At 43.5% G+C, this 22,333-nt stretch overlaps 1 protein-coding gene across 1 annotated transcript in view; it reads left to right on the plus strand.

Annotated features, from left to right (window-relative positions):
• The window catches only part of LOC107110229 (cohesin subunit SA-2-like), a 79,250-nt gene that overhangs the window by 49,163 nt on the left and 7,754 nt on the right, over positions 1 to 22,333 (plus strand). The window contains exons 16-28 of the mRNA XM_015410979.1: positions 446 to 563; positions 1,865 to 1,968; positions 3,207 to 3,299; positions 3,635 to 3,724; positions 6,715 to 6,918; positions 9,322 to 9,357; positions 10,155 to 10,231; positions 12,511 to 12,598; positions 12,899 to 12,979; positions 13,550 to 13,642; positions 17,470 to 17,635; positions 17,998 to 18,149; positions 18,781 to 18,882. Coding sequence (XP_015266465.1) covers positions 446 to 563; positions 1,865 to 1,968; positions 3,207 to 3,299; positions 3,635 to 3,724; positions 6,715 to 6,918; positions 9,322 to 9,357; positions 10,155 to 10,231; positions 12,511 to 12,598; positions 12,899 to 12,979; positions 13,550 to 13,642; positions 17,470 to 17,635; positions 17,998 to 18,149; positions 18,781 to 18,882 — 1,404 coding nt within the window. The remainder of the gene's footprint in view (positions 1 to 445; positions 564 to 1,864; positions 1,969 to 3,206; positions 3,300 to 3,634; positions 3,725 to 6,714; positions 6,919 to 9,321; positions 9,358 to 10,154; positions 10,232 to 12,510; positions 12,599 to 12,898; positions 12,980 to 13,549; positions 13,643 to 17,469; positions 17,636 to 17,997; positions 18,150 to 18,780; positions 18,883 to 22,333) is intronic.

Raw genomic sequence — 22,333 nt, forward strand, 5'->3', positions numbered from 1 at the left:
GGATTCATGTTCTTATTTTTCATAATGATAAACTGTTTCTGTGCCGGTTAAGGGAAGGCTATTCATTGGTGAGTAAGGAGTGATGCTGCAGCCACCGTATCATTGGAATTAGTCAATGGTTAACCAAAGGAGGCTCCCACTCTATCTTTTTTTATCACCATTTCACAAAAATTTAATATGGTGGAGTGCAAGCCACAACAACAAAATGTGCAAGTGGACTAGAGCTGTGCACACATGCTCAGTTTCGCCTGATGTTGATGCTGTCTATCACTGTTCCCAGTGTTAAATCGGAAGTGGAAATTGCTGCATAGGCCGTATCGAGCCCGGTTATAGTTATGGTCATGCTTCTGCCTCCTCACCTCTATCACCATGCTTTTTTGAATTCTCTGGGAGCTCATATTAAATGGGCAGTTTCTTACAGTCTGTGTCTTAATTTCCCCCCCAGCTTCATAGTCACGTCACGTACCTTGTAGATAGCCTGTGGGATTGGTCCATGAATTTACTGAAAGACTGGGAGGGCATGACAGCTCTCTTATTGGAAAATGCTGATGATCAGAAAGAAGGTAGGTGGGCTGATAAGCTTAGAGCTTTCAGTTGGGGTGCTGCCATCATGTCATGGCGCTGGGTTGAATGAGAAGTCAACTGACATTGAACGAGAGGGGTCAAGTTGGGGTATCGGTAACAGGGGTCCTGTGTCAATGTCAAGCAGTAGTTTAAAATGATATCTGTGTTTTCAGACAGTGAAGCAGAGGCTCAGTCTCCCAGTCAGAGCTGTGCCACTGCAGCTCACTCTATATAATTTGACCTCAAGACCTTCAGTGTGTGATCGCTACCTCAGAACAGCTGATTACCTTGTATACATTTCTGCATATGCTTGTGGGGGGATAGGTAGGTATGATAGCTTGTCTAGGAAGGGTCCAATTCTTCAACTGCCTTTGATCACTATGGGTGCATTCAGATGCGCCGTTTGATCTGGTGTCGTGACAGTTCAGCAATGGATTTTATACGCACGATCAGACAGTCAACATCTGCCTCCTGTCCCCAGCTGTTGGTTTCCGGCTCAAAACCCCTTTAACCCGGAGTATTTTGTTACCAGGTCCCAAAGTGGTGTTTTCTCAGCTCTCCCGTTTAAAGCCGCAGTTTCCCCTGTGTGATCACTCCTCCGGTGTCAAGCCACTTCCAATGATTTAAACCCCCTCCCCGCTCGGAAGCTCGAGGCTTCTGCTTTTCGGCCGCCATTTTTTTTGTGCATTGGCCGTATAAGCGGAGCTCTGCTCCCACGTTTTTAAAACCAGCATTTAAACAGTCACTAGTTTTGAGTTCGGGATCCCAAAGAGGCCAGTTTCAGGGGAAAAAAGTTTAAAGGGAAGTCTTCTGTCAAAGCAGTGGAATCACGGTGCTCTGAGGAACTGTCTCGCAAAATTCGTGATATGCCCTAGTGGCTCTGCGCATGCGTGAGGATAAAGTTTTTCAGTTCCACAGATAAACAGTTATGCGTATGCACAAACTGAGAAACAAACAAAAAAACCGCCCAACACACGCTCCCGTGTGATCGCGATTGTCCAAAGTAAAAATAATCGCGTCAGAACTGGACCAGTTTAAACCGCTCTCAGCACGCTGTCTGAACACACCCTATGTGTTTTTACAGCTTAAAATACATGGAGAACTCCATAGTCCTGATTATCTTTGCCAATAAGGTATTGATTTTTTTAAACCACCTGTTCATCGGACCTCTCTTTCCCTGAACATATTTAGAGCTTTTTTTCTGGAGAATGTTTTAGATGTTTCCAAATTAACCCTCATAGGATCGTAACTTCTTTTCTATGGGAGTCTGAATGGAGTCTATGTGTCGTTTTGCTTACAGCGCTGAGTGATGCCCAAGAGAGTGCCCTCACTGAGATAATCTTAGCAACTGTCCGAGAAGCTGCTGAAGGTCATCCTCCTGTGGGCAGAGGGGGCGCCAAGAAAGTCAGTGGGAATGTTCTTCTGATTTACTGGTTGTCTGTTCGTCCAAATGATCTTTAGCAGCACACTTCTTTGCAACCGGAAAACATAGTCATTGTTACAAGCCAAACAATTTGCATTTCTTTTAACTAATGCAATGAAAACATAATTTTTTTAAAAAGAGCGGAGGTTATCTTTATAATTTCCATTAAATTCGTTGTGTTCCGCTTCTGTTTTTCAGTTCTGATGTTAGGGCTGAAATACAACAACACTGTAGTTTTGTGACAGGAAATCCAGATGTATTATTTTTACCCCCAAAGAAACTACATGCAAAGGCTAATGCAAATGGTGGCCATAGTGTTGAGGAACGATGGTATTTGTTTTCCCCCATCGCACTGAGAATGGTCCCTCTGGGTTGCTTTAAGTCAAAGCAGGGGGAAAAGATGGGTGACCTTATTGTTCCTGACCCTCCCTCATCCATGAAATAAGCAGATGGGATGAAGTCCATTCCAATTGGAAAAATGGTGCTTCAGGGGAGAGCATTATAAATTTGAAAATCATGCTGTGGGTTTTGTTTTATCTCATCCAACAGTGCAGGAATTTCTTTTGTATTCCACCCTTTTGCAACTGGGGCAAACACTTAAAATAATCAGTTAAATTGGGTTTTCATCTGTATGCTAGATGGGGTTCTGATAATGGTGTTAATCATAAATAAACAGTTATTAAATTCAGAAAAAAGGGGGGGGAGAGCATTACACCCCCACTCCTAACACTGTGATTTGATCCTCATCAGGCTTCCCAGAAGTTGCTTTCTGGGGCTATATAATACATCTGGAGCTAGAGTCTCAGAACTGCAGCATCACATTCAAAATGACCCTCAATCACATTGTGATACTACGAGAGCCAAGAGATCTGCATAGTTTGTTCAAAGTGGCTGGCAGTGCTGAACTCTTTCATGAGGGGCTGATATGACTGGAATGCCGAGAGTCTTCTTTATCTGCATGCTCCTTTGCACATACTAAGATACGTTTTGGACTCACAACAAAAAATCTGTTTTACAAAATGGATTTCTCCCTGCCGATCAGCAACTACTCTTTTTAAAAAAGCATATCTGTCATTAAACCTTTAATTAAGGAGTCACAACACTGGATTCATTCAAACCCTAATATTTTGCTTATACCGACTTATAACCCTACAACTAGTTTAAATACTAATCCATGGCATGCTTATGTTGTAATAGGAACAACATGTTTTGTCTGCAGATCCTATCCACCAAAGAGAAGAAGGTACAAGTGGAAGATAGTATTAAAATTACTGAACATTTCACTGTGGTGCTTCCTCAACTCTTGGCAAAGGTAAACTAGCAGCCGTTCGAGTGAATGCATATTAAATCTTTCATCCTTCAAATAAGGATCCAACAAAACTGGAAGACGTGGAGCCCTGAAGATATGGCTCCCTGGTTTCACCATCTACAGATCTTTGCTAGCCCTTTATAATACTGAATGGTTTTCGAAGGTTTTATGGTTATAATTGTTATTTATAGGTTTTATCTTTTATGTAAGCTGCCCTGAGTCTGCTTCGACGGGGAGGACAGGGTATATATTGGTTGATTGATTGAATGAATGAATGAATAAATAAATAGATAAATTTGAATTTCAGCAGTTTGCTCATATCCTGTTTTCCTTTGCAGTATTCCGAAGATGCAGAAAAACTGACAAACCTCCTGCAAATTCCACAGTATTTTTATTTAGATTTGTATGGTACTGGACCTCTGGAAAAGGTGAAGTTGTGTTTGTGTGTGTGTGTGTTTCAGCGAGAGAAAATATTAATTTGTATGCTAAAGAGGATGGTGGAAGTTTTATGAGAAATGCAATGGTGTACCCTAACATTCGTGAACAATTTGATTTTGGTAAATGAGAGAAACTAAACAAGAAAAACTATAATAAGTCCAGTAGCAGTTTAGAGATTTTTGTGGTATAAGCTTTCAAGAGTCAATAATGCTCCCTTTGTCAGATACCTGACGAAGGGAGCATTGACTCTTTTATGACCAACAAAGTTTTATTCAAGATATAAGCTTTCATGTGCAAGCACACTTCTTCAGATACAGTGAAACAGAATTTCCTCAACCATTACATATAGGAAGGGGGGGTTAGTTGCCAGGAAGGTCTAATTAGAAACAAGATAAATAAGTAACTGGGTGTTTTCAGACACGCCGTTTGATCTGGTGTCATCACGCTTCAGCAATGGATTTTATATGCACGGTCAACATCTGCCTCCCGTCCCCAGCTGTTGGTTTCCGACTCAAAACCACTTTAAGCGGGAGTATTTTGTTACCAGGTCCCAAAGTGGTGTTTTCTCAGCTCTCCCATTTAAAGCCGCATTTCCCCCCTGTGTGATCGCTCCTCCGGTGTCAAGCCACTTCTGGTTTAAACCCCCTCCCCGCTTGAACGCTGCCCGAGGCTTCCGCTTTTCACCCACCATTTTTTTTAATGCATTGGTGGTGTGCGCATAGGCGGAGCTCTGCTACTGTGTTTAGAAAACCGACATTTAAACGGTCACTTGATTTAGAGTTTAGATGAGTTCAGGATTGCACGGAGGCCATTTTCGGGTCTAACTTTTAAAGGGAAGTCTTTTGTTGGAGGGGTTGGATTGATTCGCCCTGGTGGTTCTGCGCATGCGCCATGATAGTTCTCCCCCAATTCTACGCAGGGGCGCCTATGCTGCCGCACATTCCCGCATGGGGAGCGACAGGACTGCGCGGTGAGGTGGGATAAGGGAGGTGTGATCGCGATTATCCAGATCAAATATAATCTGGTCAGAACCGGAGCAGTTTAACCCGCTTTCAGCATGCCATCTGACCGCACCCACTGGGCGATTATAGCTGGGATTGGATTAAGGTGGTTGCCATCTGTGAATGGCAGTAAATTAGCATACAAATTCAAGAGTTAACAAACATATGTGAGGACAAAGTTTTGAGTCCAGTGGCACCTTCAAGACCAGCAAAGTTCAATTCTGGGTATAAGCGAGAATGGAGAGACTTAGCATGTGTAGATGTACACTCCTACAGATTTATAGAAACAGATCTCCTCAAATATTACATGTAGGTACCCTCTCTCTTCATGTGCTTGCACATGAAAGCTTATGCCATGAATAAAATTTTGTTGGTTTTAAAGGTGCCACTGGACTCAAACTTTGTTCTGCTGCTTCAGAACAACCTGAATTTATCTCTTTAAAATCTTGTTGGTCTCTAAGGTGCTAAATGACTTGCATCTAGCTGTTCTCCACAGAGCAACACAGCTGCTCTCTGAAAGAAAAATTATTGTACTACAGAAAGTGATCTTCTAGAGGCCTAGGATGTAGATCTGAGGTAGGGCATGGAGGAAAATGTCCCGTCCCTTTAATATCTGTGGAAATGGGCAGCTGAAGCTTTTCATGGCATGGCGGTCAGTAACATTACCTGGTAAATAACATCCCATGAAGCCTCTGTCAAAAGGGACAGAATTTTTTCTCTCCACGCAGCTAGCAGCCCTGTCCTTGAAGGCCTTTGGTGCAGCAACTTCGCTGAAACTCAATAGGACTGGCCCTGGTCAGAGGCCCTGGGTATCCCATGCCCTACCTCAGATCTACATCCTAGGCCTCTAGAAGACCACTTTCTGTAGTTCCTTGTAGGAAAGACAGAAATGCATGCGATAAAATATGTGGTTAAATGGAAGTCACCGGAAAGTGCTCTGACACCTTTCTCATAGAGCCGCTGAGTTCTAGTTGCTTGTGTATTGCTGTTTAAAAATATCTGGAGTTTTGCATCACAAACTCTGGACAAGGCCCCAATAAAAGAGAGGAAAATGGAGTCCCGGTGATATGGCCTGTCAATATCATTTCAGAAATAAAATATACTCTCCCCCCTTCATGATTAACGTTTGGGATGAGACTCTTCATCTATGTTTGGTGTGTCAGGGGGAGGGGTTTATGTTAGAAGTTTGCACTAGAACTTGATGCTTGGGCCCTTTCTCCTGGGTCCATATTTCCTTTTCTTCTTATTTGTCAGAATGCACAGAGGATATATTGCCATCACCCCAAGCAGAATTGTAGCAGGCTCCACAATATATTGTTCCCGTCCTTAATATCTAACTTTGCTGTAAAGTGGTATAGGGCTCTACACCAGAAATAGGAGGATGCCTGGATTTCTCCATCTGGAATGGGCCTTTCTCTTTGGGTCTGTTAGGGAAGAGGAGAATGGTTGGCCAAAGTTCAAAATAGGACCTGTCATGTTGATGGCAGTGCTTGTGTAGAATAGAGATGAAGTTGCCCTGAGTCTGTCATTCATGCTTTGATTTTAACTGTTTGGATTTATAGCCCATCAGATCCCTAGGAGCATGCTCACGCAAGGTTCGAGTGACATCGGGCTGGCCTTGGGCATGCTGATTCAGCTACGTAACAGCAGTTGTCAGCCTGTGCTGATCTGCTTGCAGAACAGATGTGAGGACCGCCTCTGCCTGTGCATAGATACGGCCTCTTCCTGATGCGTACCACCTTTTCTCTGGGACTATTTCCTGCATGTGTGTCTGCATGTGGTGGCACAGAAATTTTGTGTGTGCATGTGACCTAAGACCATGTGACAACATTTCACCATCCTCTCTGCAAATTAGATCACTGTTATTGTGGGCCAAGCAAATAGAGTTGTATTTTTCTAGGCTACACAGTGCATTAGTGAAGCTTTGCACCTATGATTAAGCTACTGTGGCACTCATTACAGTTTTGTCTTCTTCGTAGCACTTGGATGCCTTGCTAAGAGAGGTGAAAGCCATTGTAATGGACCACAGTAACATGGATGTCCTGGAGGCCTGTTCCAGGCTGTACTATATTCTTTGCAATGAAGAACTTCCCATATATAACAAAGTGGCTCTTGCTAGAACTGAACTGGTCAACGAATTGGTGAACCAACTAAATCAGCTCTTGGGATCGTTTTTAAGTGAGGTAGGCATGAGGGGTCTGCTGTAACAAGAAATACCTTTAGTTTTCTGAAGCAAAAATTAAGTAGAAGGGTTTTTGTTTTCCAGGGGAGGGGCAAATATGAAATGCACATTTTTTAAAGAGTGGAGATGGAAGTAAAGAGTAGAGAATCAGCATGGTATTGTGGTTAGAGTGTTAGACTAGGATCTGGGATAACCAGTTACATATTCCCACTCTGTCATGGAAGGGTCCTGGGCGACCTTGGACCAGTCATTCTCTCTCTCAGCCTAGTCTAGCTCACAGGGCTGTTATTGTGAGGATGAAACAGAAGAAGCAATAAGGATGTTGTAAGCCACTGGCGGGATCTGGTCCGTGGGGTCGTGAAGAGTCGGACTCGACTGTGCGACTGAACAACAACAACAAGCCACTTTGGATCCCCAGTGGGGTGAAAGCAGGAACAAATAAATAAAAGGCACTTCAGGCATATAGGGAAATAGTTTAAAGGGTATATGCCTATGTGCGGCACGTACATGTGTATACACACACACACATAGAGTACACAGTCACTATGTAGTGGGTTTGCTATTACTGCAGGCGAAGGATCCTGCTTGACCCTTGTGTTGTTTCATGGTACTATCAGATGGCGCAGTCAGGGTATGTTTGCTGTTTCTTCCTTACATCCTGCAAGACACAACAAGAACTAGAATTGTGGATGAGTTGCTAGGGGAGGGCTGAGATGCAAACTCTCTTGCCACCTTAGAACTTTTGAAGGTTGTTCCTCTGGATGACATTTGGCAGCTGTGTGTGGGACGTGCTCACTCACAGTAAAATGGACCTCTCTCCTGTGCTGGTTTATATATGGAATATAACTTATTTCCTATGCAGGAGTGAAATGAGTATTGGGAATTTATCATGGGTTCAGTGGTCCAAAGTTTAATGGTTGTTATGTATGTGTATCTGTGTGTTTTAAAACCCTGTATCAATAATGTTCCCATTTCAGAACATTCTAGGTTTTCTGCTTGAGGTAGTGAAAACTATACTGTGGTAGAACAGAGGTGGGGAAAAAAGAATAAAATGTAACATGTCTTCTACAGAGTGTAGTATGATTTCTGGATGTTTAATATTCTCATTCACATTTCATATTCTACTGCCAGCCTGTTTGAAGTCTGCATTCTAAACTGATGAGTGCCTGTTATTTGACAACATTTATCTGAAATACAGTCAGAAAGTTAATTTAAGGTGCAGATTATTTTGTAGATAAAACAGATACCCACCCCTATTGGCTGGGGCCAATGAGAAATCTTCCTTCTCCATGGCTTTTAAAGTTTCGCAACTGGAGACTCTTTTAAAACATCTTGTAAAGCTTTTATGTCTTAATAGTAGCTTTCCCATCACTCTGTGTGTGTGTGTAGGGGCTGCAGAAATACTTGAAAAGGTTTTCGTTGTTCTAAGAATACAAGAGCAGCTGTTGGAAGTATGAATAGCCTGCAGACTCAGTTCAACAACAGTTGATCAACTGTGCCATCGCTAACAGATGTCATTCCATCGTACAAGAGTTCATGCTGATAGGGTTTTTTAATTGACATCTGAAGTACAGTAAATGTAGTAGGCAAAATTAGCCCACATTTATTTTGGTAATGGATGATTCCGCACCAATCCAAGCTAGTTTATCCAGGGAGGTCAGCCAAATTCTACCAAAAGCAACCTTGTTTTGTGCACCACAACTGTATTATGCAAATTGGGAAAACTAACAAATCTTCTTTATTTATAGGACGAAGTTTCAGAATCTGCCTTGTCTTTTATTTTTGCGTGCTTTGGGACATTGACCAGAATCCCTGACCAGGGAGTTCAGGGTGGTCTGTGTTTTATTCCATCCTCCATTTTACCATAGTGTAGTGTATCAAGTCCCGACAAGTCCGGACATGTCCAGGGGCAACCGTGAGCATCGCTCCTAGAGACAATGGACTATGAGGATCCTAGCCCGCTCCAATCAGGAGGCTAGGTTCCTGGCCGAGAAGCCAATGGAACTCTCGGCCACTGTAAATAACCTATTGGGAAGTGGGGGGGGGCGTTTTGGGTGGTGGTTTCTGGGGGAATATAAGCCGGCCTGTGAGCCGGCCAAAGTGTCTTGTTCCTGACTGAATAAAGTACGCTTTGCTGAAATCACTCTCCGTCTGCGTACTTTTCACATAGCAATTACCGGGTGAGGTAGATTAGTCTGAAAGAAAGTGGCTGGCTGAAGGGTTGCCCTGTGACCTTTGACACTCAGTAGGGATTTGAATTTGGGTCCTAGTCTGGCACCACTGCAAACATCTGCAGCCTCTGAATTGGGAGACAGGCAGGAGCTCAGAGCAGCAGTGTGCATAGAGGTGTTTTCAAGCTTCTTGGAAGTTGTGTCCTCCTTCTAAAACTTTCTTTTCCTTCCAGTGCTCTCATCCCAGCACCAAATCGTCTACTTCACAGGTAAGGGTGCAGAAGTCCTCGCACGTGGTTATGTGGATATTGCTGCTGCTGTATGAATTCAGGTGCTGATCTCAGCTCCAGGATTAGAAGCAGATCAGAACAGGATCTCTCTGACCGTCTCCCAAAACTATGCACAACGAAACATAAGAACAAAGCCACAGCCTTTTCTGAGCTCCCTTCTCAAATGAATCTGGAGAAGGGAGGATGCAGTCACTCCCCGCAATCCGATGTGCACCAGTGAGGAATCTCTGCTGTGTGCATTCAGCGCACCCAGACCTTGGTTGGTAGGGTAGGAATGCACAACCAGTGTTGGGGTCCTAGTTCCTGGCTTCTCTCCCTGCTGCCCCATGAAGGGGCCTTCCCTGCAGTTGGGCAGCTGCTGTTTATACAGCACAGCTGTAAAATTAACAGTTTCCAATGCGTAAGAGTAATGCAGAGGCAGCACAGCATGGGGATCGAGCAGATTGCAAGAGGCCATTGCATGATGGCAGCTCAGGCCCTTTAGGCACCTGGAACTGGGCCTACATCCTGCATCAAGGCAACAGCAACCGTGGCCACTGTTAGCCTTTTGCCAGAGAGAAGCCCTTATATGGTGTGTGTAAGTGTGTGCTTCTGGGTAGCGTGCATGGAATGTATGTAGGGCTGCTGTAGGGCCCATGTGTCTTGCCTCAGTTTTTCAGATGTGGCTTTAGAATGGCTCTCGTGGTTAAGTGCTTAGTGGATGCTAGCCACCAAGGCAGAGAATTGCTGAAACTCAGCTTAGTGTTTTCTCTTCTGTCCTTTGTGCTGTGGTTTAGGGAGAAGGTCTCTGTGCAGAAGAAGAAGGGATTCACTGTATATACTCCACTTTGAGAAGAATAACTGCTTTTCATAAGTGAGATATCTTTTATAATGGTTATTAACTTTCATTCCTGGCCCAATGTGGGACAGACTCTGTTAGAATTATGTTGCTTTATTTATAAAACCAGAATGGAAGAATAATAATATACTGCATCAAAATGTGAAATCACTGGATGAACCAGAAAAAATACAGCAGCTTGAGCTTTTTTTGTGTGTTCAAATGTCCTTGCAAATATCAGTCAAAATGGCAGTGAACTGGAAGTCTTGAGAGACTGATTTGGGATCAGTACATTGGTGAAAGCACTAGAATATTTCTTCCAGAACATTTATAGTTTCAATGAACTGATGTTTGTAGAGCTTTAATTCCATTTAATCTGAAATACTTGGGATTCCTTGTAGAGAAAAGGCTATGAGCAGGCATTGGGTATTAGTTATACGTCGTCTTATAAAGAATTGGCTTCTCAGAAATGTTGGTTATTCATTGTACAAGGAGCTTCTTAGAGATCCATTGTACTGAGGCTGAAATCACTTCACGGGCCTAAAACTGATCTTAGGTCAACACAACATTGGGGGTTTCCTTACCACATGACCAATGCTCCCTCTAAGCTGTCGAGTCTTGTGAGCATTTATTGCGACAGGATCAAGAACTAGATTGCGTGGGTGTTTCCGACACTTTTGTTTCAGTTTTTATCACTAGAAGCAGGAGGAGACAGATTGCGTGGGTGTTTCCGACACTTTTGATTCAGTTTTTATCACTAGAAGCAGAAGGAGACAAGAGTCTGCGACGGCCAGGACTATGTGGCACGGCAGGTCTCCATGCTATTCTTCTCCTTTCTGTTCATATGCAAGTGACATGGGTTGTACTAGGACTAGTGCTGCAGTAGCACAGGCTGATGATGTGCAACATGTGGATTTGAACATAAGAACATAAGAGAAGCCAATGTTGGATCAGGCCAGTGGCCCATCCAGTCCAACACTCTGTCACACAGTGGCCAAAAGTACCAGGTGCCATCAGGAGGTCCAGCAGTGGGGCCAGGACACCAGAAGCACTCCCCCTGTTGCCCCCCCCCCCCAACACCAAGAATACAGAGCATCACCTATCCCAGACTGAGAGTTCCTATCTATGCCTTGTGGCTAATAGCCACATTCGTGCACCATCCCCACTTATTGAGGTGGCACACAACATGTACTCTGTTCATGGCAGGCTCTTCTAAGCTAGCTTGCACTGTTTTAAGAAATATTCTGTTGTCAGAGTTGTAGAGATAGTGAACTAGAGGAAGATACAACTGTTGCCTGCATTTTAACAATTTAGGAACAGACTGGTAAGGATTCTGTTGTGAACTGACCATATTGCTATCACTTGTAATCAATGAAATCGCTCATATAGACTTTTAATATTAAAAGAGACTTAGCAACACCCCTCCAACAAAAACCCAAACAAACCCAATGTCTGTTTACTTGTGTGGTATGAAAAGGAGTCTGGTATCTATCTTTTTTTCTTTTCTTTTCTTTTTTTGCCATCAAGTACAGCCAACTTCTAGGCTGTAGTGGCTCAAGTGGTTGAGATGCTGAACTGCAGGCTGGAAGGTCAGTAGTTCAGCAGTTCGAGACCCGAGTGCCGCAAGACGGAGTGAGTTCCCGTCTCTGGTCCCAGCTCCTGCCAACCTATCCGTTCGAAAGCAAGAAATTGCAAGTAGATAAATAGGTACCGCTTCGGTGGGAAGGTAACAGCGTTCCATGCGCCTTGGCATCTAGTCATGCCGGCCACATGACCACAGAAATGTCTTTGGACAGCACTGGCTCTTCGGCTTGGAAACAGAGATGGGCACCGCATCCTTAGAGTCAGATTCGACTGGCTTTCAAGCAAGGGAAACTTTTACCTTTACCTTACAGCCAACTTATAGCAGTCTAATAAGGTTTTCAAGGCATGAGACGTTAAGAGGTGGTTTGTCATTGCCTGCCTCTGATTTGTAGCCCTGGACTTCCTTGGGGGTCTCCCATCCAAGTAGTAACCAGGCCGGACCCTGCTTAGCTTTTGAGATCTGACAAGATTGGGCTAGCTGGGACTATCTGGGTCAGAGCAGTACCTTTCCTGAGAGAAGTTTATTTTTTAAATCGCCATCTGACTATAGGAAGATGAATAGTCTTTCTCTTTCCAATTTTCTTGAGTAGCATTTTTATAAGGGACAAATGAAATAATGAGGAAATGGGATTGGTTGGTTTTCTGTCTTTTCTTTCTTTTTGTGGAAGTCTTTTTTGCCACGGCCACTTGAAAGTCCCCCTAGTGATGCTTCCTTTCCTCTTGGACTTTAGTGCCCATGATCTCTCCAGGTGGGATCTCTATGACAAGATGTCTGAGCTGCTTGTTTTTGAGATGGAACACAGCTGCTTACCTGTTCAGGTAACTGTAATACTATTTTAAACCAGAAATTATTTCAGCTTTTCAAAACAATCCTTGTTTCAAGCATCCTAAAATATAAATTACTATTTTACATATCATTAGGCAGAATTTCCTACAAGTCTTTCACTGAAAGATTCCTAATAAAGTGACAGAGACCACATTTAGCTGTATGTGTATAACTTGTTCTTTTTGCAGGGAGGTATACTCTGTTCTGCATAATGGTGATTGCCATACTAAACCTCTGTGATTCACATTGTTATATAATCGTATGATAACCCTGACTTTATTCTTATTTCACAGATTATTTTGCCTGCTTTACAGTGTGCTTATTTTGCACTTCTCTGGCAGCTAGCTTCTGTGGGAAAGAAGCCGTCTTCCAAGGTTAGCTCTAGATGCTGAAAATGTTTTGTCAAGCCTCTTTTGTGTTCATCTCTGTTGTTTGGAGCTTCAAAAGCTGCAGGGTTTGCAGACACATGAGTGACTCATATTGGAAGCAAGGAATCAGAAGGCAACATGTGAAGCAACTTCAGTCTCCAGAAAATGTTTGCTATGTGGGAAGAAAACATGGTTGCCTATTTTCTGGTGATACATGAAAAATCAGTCTTCCCACCCGGGATCAAGTCCTAGACGGTGGAAGCCTTCCCATGGACCAATCTGAAGTTAGTAATAGCACGTTCAGGCCAATGGTAAACTGTTTTGGCCCCTAGGCTTTGTCACTATAGGAAGCAAAAGGGAAAGGATGAGAACATGGAATTCAAGGATGGGGTGGGCAGGCAGTGGAATGAAATTGTGCTGTTTCACATTCATATCTCCCTGCAGATTTGGGAAGACTTGCTTTGTTTTATTTCCACTTTGAGAGCACCAGCATCTGCTTTCACTAAGAATAATAGTTGTTTTAAGTATTCAAGGAAGTATTCTGCAATTACATGATTCTTCTCCCCACCCTTAAAGGAAAACCTCTTTGTTCTGAAAACACATTTGAGGCATTACTGCCATGTTTGCTCATGCTGCTTCAGCCACAGCCACAGAGATGTTCGTGAGACGGTAAGAATTTTGCGAACACTTTATAATTTTACTTTTCTGTTCAGATTGATATTCTGTCTTGTCTTAAGGACGCACATGAAAAAGGCATGCTTTGGGAGACTAAGCGACCTGATCTATACGTGCAGTAGAATCAGAGAGGTACGGTAGTATGCTGAGGTGGCAGAAAGGACTGAACTGCTTCGGACCACTGGTGGGGTGGGATCATAGATTTGAATAGTTTCTTATGCAACAGCAACAATAAATCCTACAAATAGAAAACTAGCACAAATGGTAAAAAGCAGGGCTAGGATCTTTCTTCCTAGTATCCTGACTTTTAATTTGCATTCACTTTTTAAAAGTGAGCATCCCACCAGTTGAAAATGGTAGGCCTATCTGAAATCTAACGTGATAAAGTCTTTTCTGCCACCTTATTCTGCTGCACAGGTGGACTCAGCCTCAAGGTATATTAAGCAAAGGAACTGGACTGCTGTGTGTGTGGAGGGGGGTGCATGGCAACAAGGAAGGAAACATGAATAGAACTTCATTACAAAACTGCACTCTCATACTCCGTTTCTGGGATTCACCCAAGTGACCGTAGGATTTGTTTGTTTAGATATTTATATCACATTTTTGTCCTCAGTGGGGACGTGGAGCACTTCCAAAATTGTTCTCCATCCATTTTATCCTTACAACAACAGCCCTGAGGCTGAGAGAGTGTGGCTGGCCCAAACTTGCCCAGTGAACTTTCATGGCACGGTGGGAATTCAAACCTGGGACATGCACTTGGGAATCGCATGTCCCTGGCATGTATCTGTTGTGTGTTTGAAAATGCATACTGTCCTTCATGCTTTATATTTCTGCTACCAGGGGAAATATGCCAAGCATACTAGCTGTCTTGGTGTGCAGTTCAGTGTCTCTGTGCCAATGGAATGAATCCCAGCTTGTCATTAGCTGAAGTATGTGTTATTGACCACCAGTGACAAAAGAGGGAGAAAATGTTTACGGTTATAAAATGTGTGTCCAAATTAAAATTCAGTGAAGAATGGCCAATAGATGGTTTGTGTGTGTGTCAAAGCATAATAGTGAAGATCAGTTTTCTTCCTTATAACTGCAGATTATCTTTAATAGGTTGTATTCTTTTTTGTTTGTCATCTCCCACTGGTCAGGATTTTGTCGTTAATGTATAGAGATATCTTAACTTGCCTGTATACATTTTAGTTATCTTTATACAACCCTACAGGGGTCATTTCATAGAAAAAGAGGTGCAGGAGCTCATTAGCATAACTTGTTTGCATATGCTACACCCCCTGACGTTATTGGAAGTGTGTCAGAAGGCAACACCCACTGCTCAGGCTCCACTGGACTGTTTTGAATTGCTAGCTATTGGGGGGGGGGGACGTGCAGATCTGTCCTCGCAGAGGAGGGAGAGCTTGTACCTGAATAAAACTTGTTCTTAAAAGTGCCACTGGACTGTTTTGACCGGGGATCTGGGGGGAGCTCTGCAACTTATCTGGCTGCTTCTTGCTCTGACTGAGGGCTGCTGGGAGCAGGGGGTGGGGCTCGTTGCATGTTCCCACCCCCTGGGCTCTTTACTGCCGGAGCTCCGTTCCTGTGCGCTCCTGCAGGAAATGACCCCTGCATCTCTACACATTTAGTTTGTTTTAGTTTAGTCCTTTTAGTGTTTGTAGTGTTTCAGAAATAGGAACTGAATGAAGGGATAATTCAGCCTTTCATATTTGTACTGGTAATGGAACTGGGAACAGCTAGTTCCTGTGTATCAGCTAATGTTATAGTCTTTTAAGCAGGGATTTGTAGTATACTGTTTCTAGCCTGCAGAATGTAATTAGCTGGTTTAAATTTCCTTCTAGAAAATTCCCATTCCTCTTCTTCATTACTTTGCTTAATAAGGAGTGGTTAAGAGCAGCGGACTCTAATCTGGAGAACCAGGTCTGATTCCCCACTCCTTGACATGAGGCCAGCTGGGTGACCTTGGGTCAGTCACAGTTCCCTCAGAGCTCTCTCAGCCCCACCTATCTCACAAGGTGTCTGTTGCGGGGAGAGGAAGGGAAGGTGATTGTAAGCCGCTCCAAGACTCTGCGGGGTATAAGGCCAACTCTTCCTCTTTATCACCTGTGGGTCAGAAGGGTCAAAAAATGCCTTATCGGGGTGAACCGTGATGTCCCTTGTGAGGATGTACCATTCGAGACTGAGTCAAGAGCCCAATGGTGCAAACCTGTCCATTTGAAGAGGGAGTTTTAAGGGCAGGTGTGAGGGCAGGTCACCTCAGGCATTTTGTTTCATGATGTTGGATTGTGATGCCTTTCAAGAGAATCTGGACAGGCTAAAAGATACAAAGTTGAATCGTACTCATTTTCCTGCAGTGTGCTCTTTAGAAAGTCTGATAATCGGAACGATGTTCCACATGGGGAAAACCTTGGAGAGCGACTGCCAGCCTGAGTGGACGGTCGTGACCTGGATGGGCCAAAGGTCTCATTCACTATAAGGCAGCTTCATGTGTTCACAGTGGACTAAACCCAGCAAGCCCTGACCTGGATGGCCCAGGGCAGCCTGGTCTCGTCATATCTTGGAAGCTAAACAGGGTTGGCCCTGGTTAGTATTTGGGTGGGAGACCAGGCATGCGATTGTAATCAAGGTAGGGTGGAGACGATGGATCATATTTTGCTAGCATGCCCCAACTGGAATATGGAGAGGCCGAAGTATATTATACCCATCTTGATAAAAGAAAAGCTTCCCTCCCTGCCCTGGTCAATTTCTGTTCACTTATCTGATAAAGTTGATAATTCAGTTACCAAAGCAGTAGCCACGTTTCTGGCCCTGGTGGCAAATAAAAAAAAGGGAAAAGGAGGGGAAAGTCCAAATCTTTCTGATTTTATGCTCTGTGTACCTGTTTGAGGATTTACTCTGTCTGACAATCCCATTTAGGGTAACACACTCATATTTGCACAATGCATCTCACTGGGTTTTTTTTCCCTTATATGTATGAATGGCACTTTTATAAGTTTATAAGTGTGTACAAGTGTGCTTAAGACTTTTGGTCATGCAAGCCGAAATAAAGTTGAGTGTAATGGCAGAACAAAGTCTGAGACCAGTGGCACCTTTAAGACCAAGAAAGTTTAATTCAAGGTATAAGCTTGCGTGTGCAAGCACACTTCTTTAGATACAGAGAATCTCTTCGACCATTACATAGAGGGGGTGGGGGGATTGGCTGTCAGGAAGGACCAGTTAGAGTCAAGATGCATAAGAACTGGGTGATTATAGCTAAAATTGGATTAAGGCAAGATTAGCACACAAATACAAACGGTAACATGTAGATGTGAGAATGATGTTTGTGAGTCCAGTGGCAGCTTCAAGACAAACAAATACAAGCAAGAACTCCTTAGATTCATTGAAATAGATTTCCTCAAATATAACATATAGGGGTGGGGTAGGGGTTAGTTGCCAAGAAAATCTAATAGAGTCAGGATGCCTAAGTAGCTGGGCAATAAATACAGCTAAGATTGGAATAACACATTAGGTAATTGGTATACGGATAATAAAGGAGTTAATAACAGATGTAAGAACTAAGTTTGAGTCCAGTGGCACCTGTAAGACCAATAAAGTCTGATTTCTGGTTATAAGTGAGAACTGAGTGACTTAGCATTAGTAATGATATAAGAAGCCAATATCTCTGTTAAGTCCTGGGGGTTCCATTATCCTGAGTGTTGTAATAAATTGTAATTTAGCAGTCTTCCAATTTTGGAGTGAATAGCTTGGGGGGAGAAATATTGCCATCATTGTGTTCATATTGTCCAAAATGACTCTGTTCTTTTTGTTGCCCGTCATTGTAGGCTTTTATGGTGCTTTGTGATTTTCTGATGATCGTGAGTCATCAAGATACAAGTGATGATGGAACTCTTGGGCTACTGGAATATCTTCCCAGTGAGACTCTTCAGTCCAAAATGCTCCTGTTCATTCAGGATCACATTTTCACAGAGGAAGAAGACAAAGCCAAAGGTCAGCAGTGTTTTCCAACAGGAAAGTAGCTATGCTTTGCTGCTGATGGCTGTTCTCTGCAGTTTATAACACTGATCCCCCCCATCAAGCAGTATATAAATGTGATTAGTTTCCCAGCTCTTGATACATAAGAGCCCTCTCTCCATTCGTTTGCTCCTGTTTTTATTGTTCTGTGTTGCTGGAAGTAGCAAGTGGGTAGTTAGCACTGTCATAACACTTGAAGAAGAAACAACCCTCTTGTGACCTCAAAAAGCAAAGAACGGAGTGCAAGTGGTATGGCTTCTGAATCCTGTTTTTCAGGTGAAGATTATATTTTTAGAGTGACACTTTAATGTGACCCGTAACCAAAATTCTTACTATAGACTTGGCAGAAGAAGAGGACAGGAACCAGGATGGCCAGAAACTGGATATCTTGCACATGAAGCGATGCCTCCTTGCAGCATATTGCAAGTTAATCATCCATAACGTTATTGAGATGACTGCAGCTGCTGAAATTTATAAGCATTATATGAAGGTAAATTAATAATCCTACTCACAAAGTCTTCCAAATGCTGCAAAATTTAACTCTATGGGATAAGTACACACAGCCATTCAGCCTTATGAATGCTCAATTATATCTTGTGTGTGTGTCTTGTGATTGGTACGGATTAATAGATTGTGTATTCAATGCACAAAGCTGCTTCTGGAGGCTTATTTAATGTGATGTTTAACTGGGTGTCATCAGCATATTGGTAAGTGTCCGATCCAAAGCTGAGGACAATCTTAGTCAGTCACGTTCCGTAGATCTGGGCAACAATATTGAGCTGTGTGGAACTCAGCACAAGCACAACAGCTCCCGTGCTGCAGAAGTAGCATCACTACTTCTTTGCATATAAGCTCCCGTGCTGCAGAAGTAGCATCACTAATGATCACTTTGCATATGGTCAAATAAAAACACAAAAGCCATTTTAATGCCATGCCTCTGATAGCAATGCCATGAATAAGATGGTTAGAAACTACCTCAGGTTGTTAGAAACTACCCTTATAAGTGACCATAAATATTTCCTGACTTATTTGTTATGAAGCGTAGCTTTTGAATTTTGTGTTCATGGATATCGCTATCTCTTGGCAGGAGGTAACACCTTTTCTCCCTTGCCCTTTAACAGTCTTATAATGATTTTGGAGATATAATTAAAGAAACCTTGAGCCGAACCAGGCACAATGACAAAATTCAAAGCGCAAAGACATTGATCCTCTGTTTACAGCAGGTAAGAATGTTACAGCGGACAACTCCAGTTGTGTTGTTATCTTTCTACGGAATCTTGTTATGGTTATTTGGTTATAAAAGTATTTTATGTTTAGCCACAAAATGGGATTCTGATTCTTCCCCCCAAATACATATATATATATTTTTACTACGGCTGAATGTATTGTTTTTGCCTGGCTGTTTATGTCTTGTACGCATGGCATGTAGTGTCAGGTTCAGAATTCTCACAGTCTCAGTTTTCATTACAAACAAAACAGCCTGTATCCAACCTTCTGTGCATGGGCCACAGAGCTTTCCTGTGTTCCTCTCCTTTTCTGTAGCCCCTTCTGACCCCCACAGAAACCATTTTTGGAGTAGTGGGAACTGTGTGGAGGGACAGCTGGGTGGGATTGGGGCGTTGGATTGAGGAGGGACAAGGGGGTGAAGTTGCTCATCCTTCCTTTTCAGCAACCACCCCTCTGTTGAGAGGAGGGGAATGATTTCATCCTCTTGTCCCTGCTCACTCCAGCCTGCTCCCCCCAACTCACATGGCTGTTCCTCTGCATGAGTCCTCGGAATTATCTTTCTGGGACTCCAAAGGGGCTACAAGATTGAAGAGGAACACAAGGAAACTCAGTGTGCTTCCCATACTTTGATGGTTGGATACAGACTAGTAAATATGGTGTACTCCCTTCCCTTGTGGCCTAGTTCTCTAGCTGTCACCAGCTATCTCTTGTCTAGGTCTCATGGCCAGACTGAATATAGTGTGGAAGACTTGTGATTGCATCTCCTGACATTATTCATGTCTAGAATTTAAAAGCAGCCATGGGATGGGTGATCTGGATTGGGGCTAGGAGGGGGCTTAACCTCTCTATTTCCATGATAGAAATCCCCCCCACTATATTACTATTAGCTGTGGTAGTGTAAACACGTTGCCCCTAAGAGTTGTTTGGAACTGGAGGCTATTTCTGTTGAGGGCATAGAATTGGGTGTTGGTGGTGGTAATGTCCTCTTACCCCAGCTCCAAGGCCCTAATTCAAATCAGGTTCACCCTCAAATCCTTTTGAATGTTTTAAAGGAAATATAGAGACATGCAGTCATGGTTCTGTCATGAGATGTTCTGTTTGGTCCTCACTAAGGTCTGGGCTGTATCACTTCTGACTGCAGGTGGCAGATCATATAAAAGATTGCTCCTACAAACAACAACAAATCCCTTCCCATAAAAAGTAGATGCTGATTTTCTGTGTGGAGGCATGGGAGGGTGTCAGAAGAACATTATCGGGTCACGGCAGAGCCCAGGTTCAGTCTTGCTACCTCAGACATAAAAAGTAGATGCTGATTTTCTGTGTTCAGTCTTGCTACCTCAAACTAGGCCCCAGAGGCCTAGTTGGTGCAGCTTTGCTTCGACTGCCCATCCCAGGAAACTGCACTGAATGTAATATTTACTATACACAGCTAGTCTAACTCACAGCCTGTTCAAGCAGGCTTCCTTTTCTTCCCCTGAGCTTCATTCAGCATATGCCCCTTCAGAAGGCTGGTATGCGAGCTCAGTGGATTTCTCACACGTCAAGAGCTTAGGAAGATCCATGACCCGTCCCCTGAAATCTGAGATAAGAAGAGGCTCAGCAGCATTTAGTGAGCTGCGCTCTGCTTGTATAGCCAGAAGCCTGTGTTTACATATCACATAGGCAACCAGCCCAGTTGTGGGTGTTGGTTGACCTTGAAAGCTTGCAGATCAAAGCATGCTAACCCACCTGACCAGTTTGTTTGTAAAAATGGAGCAGGCCTGTTACTTTGCTTTCTCCTGCCTGTCCTTGGGTGCCTAGCTAGGCAGGTGGTGTGGCTGGAGACACTGAATAAATATGGGCACGCTTAATTGCTTTAGTTGCTTCTCCCCCAACCCCACAAACCAATCAAATTGTGAAAGCTTTTCCTCTGTTTCGATGTCAAATCTAGACTACCAGGCTCTTCCTCAGATAGCAAGGTCTTGAAGTGCTTCCAGACACAAGCTGAAGCTTGGACTTGGTTGAATCTACACCCAATGAATTCCATAGTTGTGCGGCAGTTACTGAACACACACCTTGGCACTGGCTTTGCTGTTGAAGAGCTAATTCATTCTTTACGTGGCAAATGCATTTGCAGTGGACATGAACCTGGGAACTGATGCCGCTTCTAGATCCCCATGCATTTATGGATAGGTTTTTCACCTCCAGGTGTTTGTAATGTTCACTGGGAGATGAGTAGCCACTGTAGACACAGTGTAAAGTCCATACACTGTTAGTCTGTTGCAACAAAAAAGGAGTCTAGGGGCACCCTGAAGACAGATTTATTGTAACAGAAACTTCCATCTATTAGGGCCCCACCTGATTTATCAGGGTGAATCCGGAAAGAATTGTCAAGAGATAGATGAAGGGAAACGTGACAAGCTGAGGGGCTGCAAGGAAACACCAGAGGGTAGGGAGAGACAAGCAAATCTGTACATTCCAAATTCTTCCACCTCCCAGAGCTCTCCCGCCAGAATTCTATAAGCTCAGGAGGGTTTGAGAAGGCCAGTGGAGGACCCCCCTCCCCCCAATCTTCTCCATTTCCCCTTTTAACTGACTCTTAGCCGCACTCAGCATTCTCTGCCTCCTGTAGCATGCTCAGGCCTCACCAGGGATTGTTTTCTTTAGTTTACGAAGTCATATTTTTCTGCATATCCTGAGTATATAGCAACTCTTGGGCTATCTGTGGTTTTGTTTTTGCTGCTTTGCAGAATTGACCCCATTCAACATGGTGACATAGAAGCATCTATCTCATCGATGCACAAAGAAGCAGGGAGAATTCTCTCTAGGCTGATCATACAAGTGTATATACTTGGCTACTTCTTCTTTTGCCAAAACAGCTTTTCAGTTTGCAGTGGAGAACCAAATTAGGGAAGGGTGTGTGAATTTTGCCTTGGTGCTTGTTGCTTCTCTCAACTCTCACTCCCCTCTACCCCTGGCTGCCTTCAGCCTGGTTGGGTGCCATATAAGTATTTTAAAAGATCCAGTGTTCACTGCAGATTTGTCTTCCTCAGCCTTCTCTATCTAGAAGCAGCAGTAATCCAGGTTTTATTACATGTATTTTATTATATGCATATGCGCAGACACTTGTACACGACTATATGTTAATGCTGCTGTTCTTTCAAGGAACTCAGAGCAGGATAGTTTTCTCTTGCTTCACCATGATCCTGTGAGGCAGGTTAAGCTAAGAAAGAACGATCGGCCCAAGGTCATACAGTGACGTTCATGGCTCAGTAAGGACTTGAACCCAGGTCTCCTAGAGTCTTGTCTAGTTCTCTAACCACGAGACAACACTGGCCCTCTACATGTAACATGCTTTCAGATTGCATAGGGGTAGACTATTCTGCGCACATCTGAAGGAAAACATTTCCTGAGCCCTTCATCTCAAGGAGCCCTGAGAGGGTTTCTTGTCCTTGCGGTTAACTGAGA

The sequence above is a fragment of the Gekko japonicus genome, unplaced genomic scaffold (genome assembly GCF_001447785.1).
Source record: "Gekko japonicus isolate JY-2015 unplaced genomic scaffold, Gekko_japonicus_V1.1 scaffold244, whole genome shotgun sequence".
Classification (NCBI taxonomy): domain Eukaryota; kingdom Metazoa; phylum Chordata; class Lepidosauria; order Squamata; family Gekkonidae; genus Gekko; species Gekko japonicus.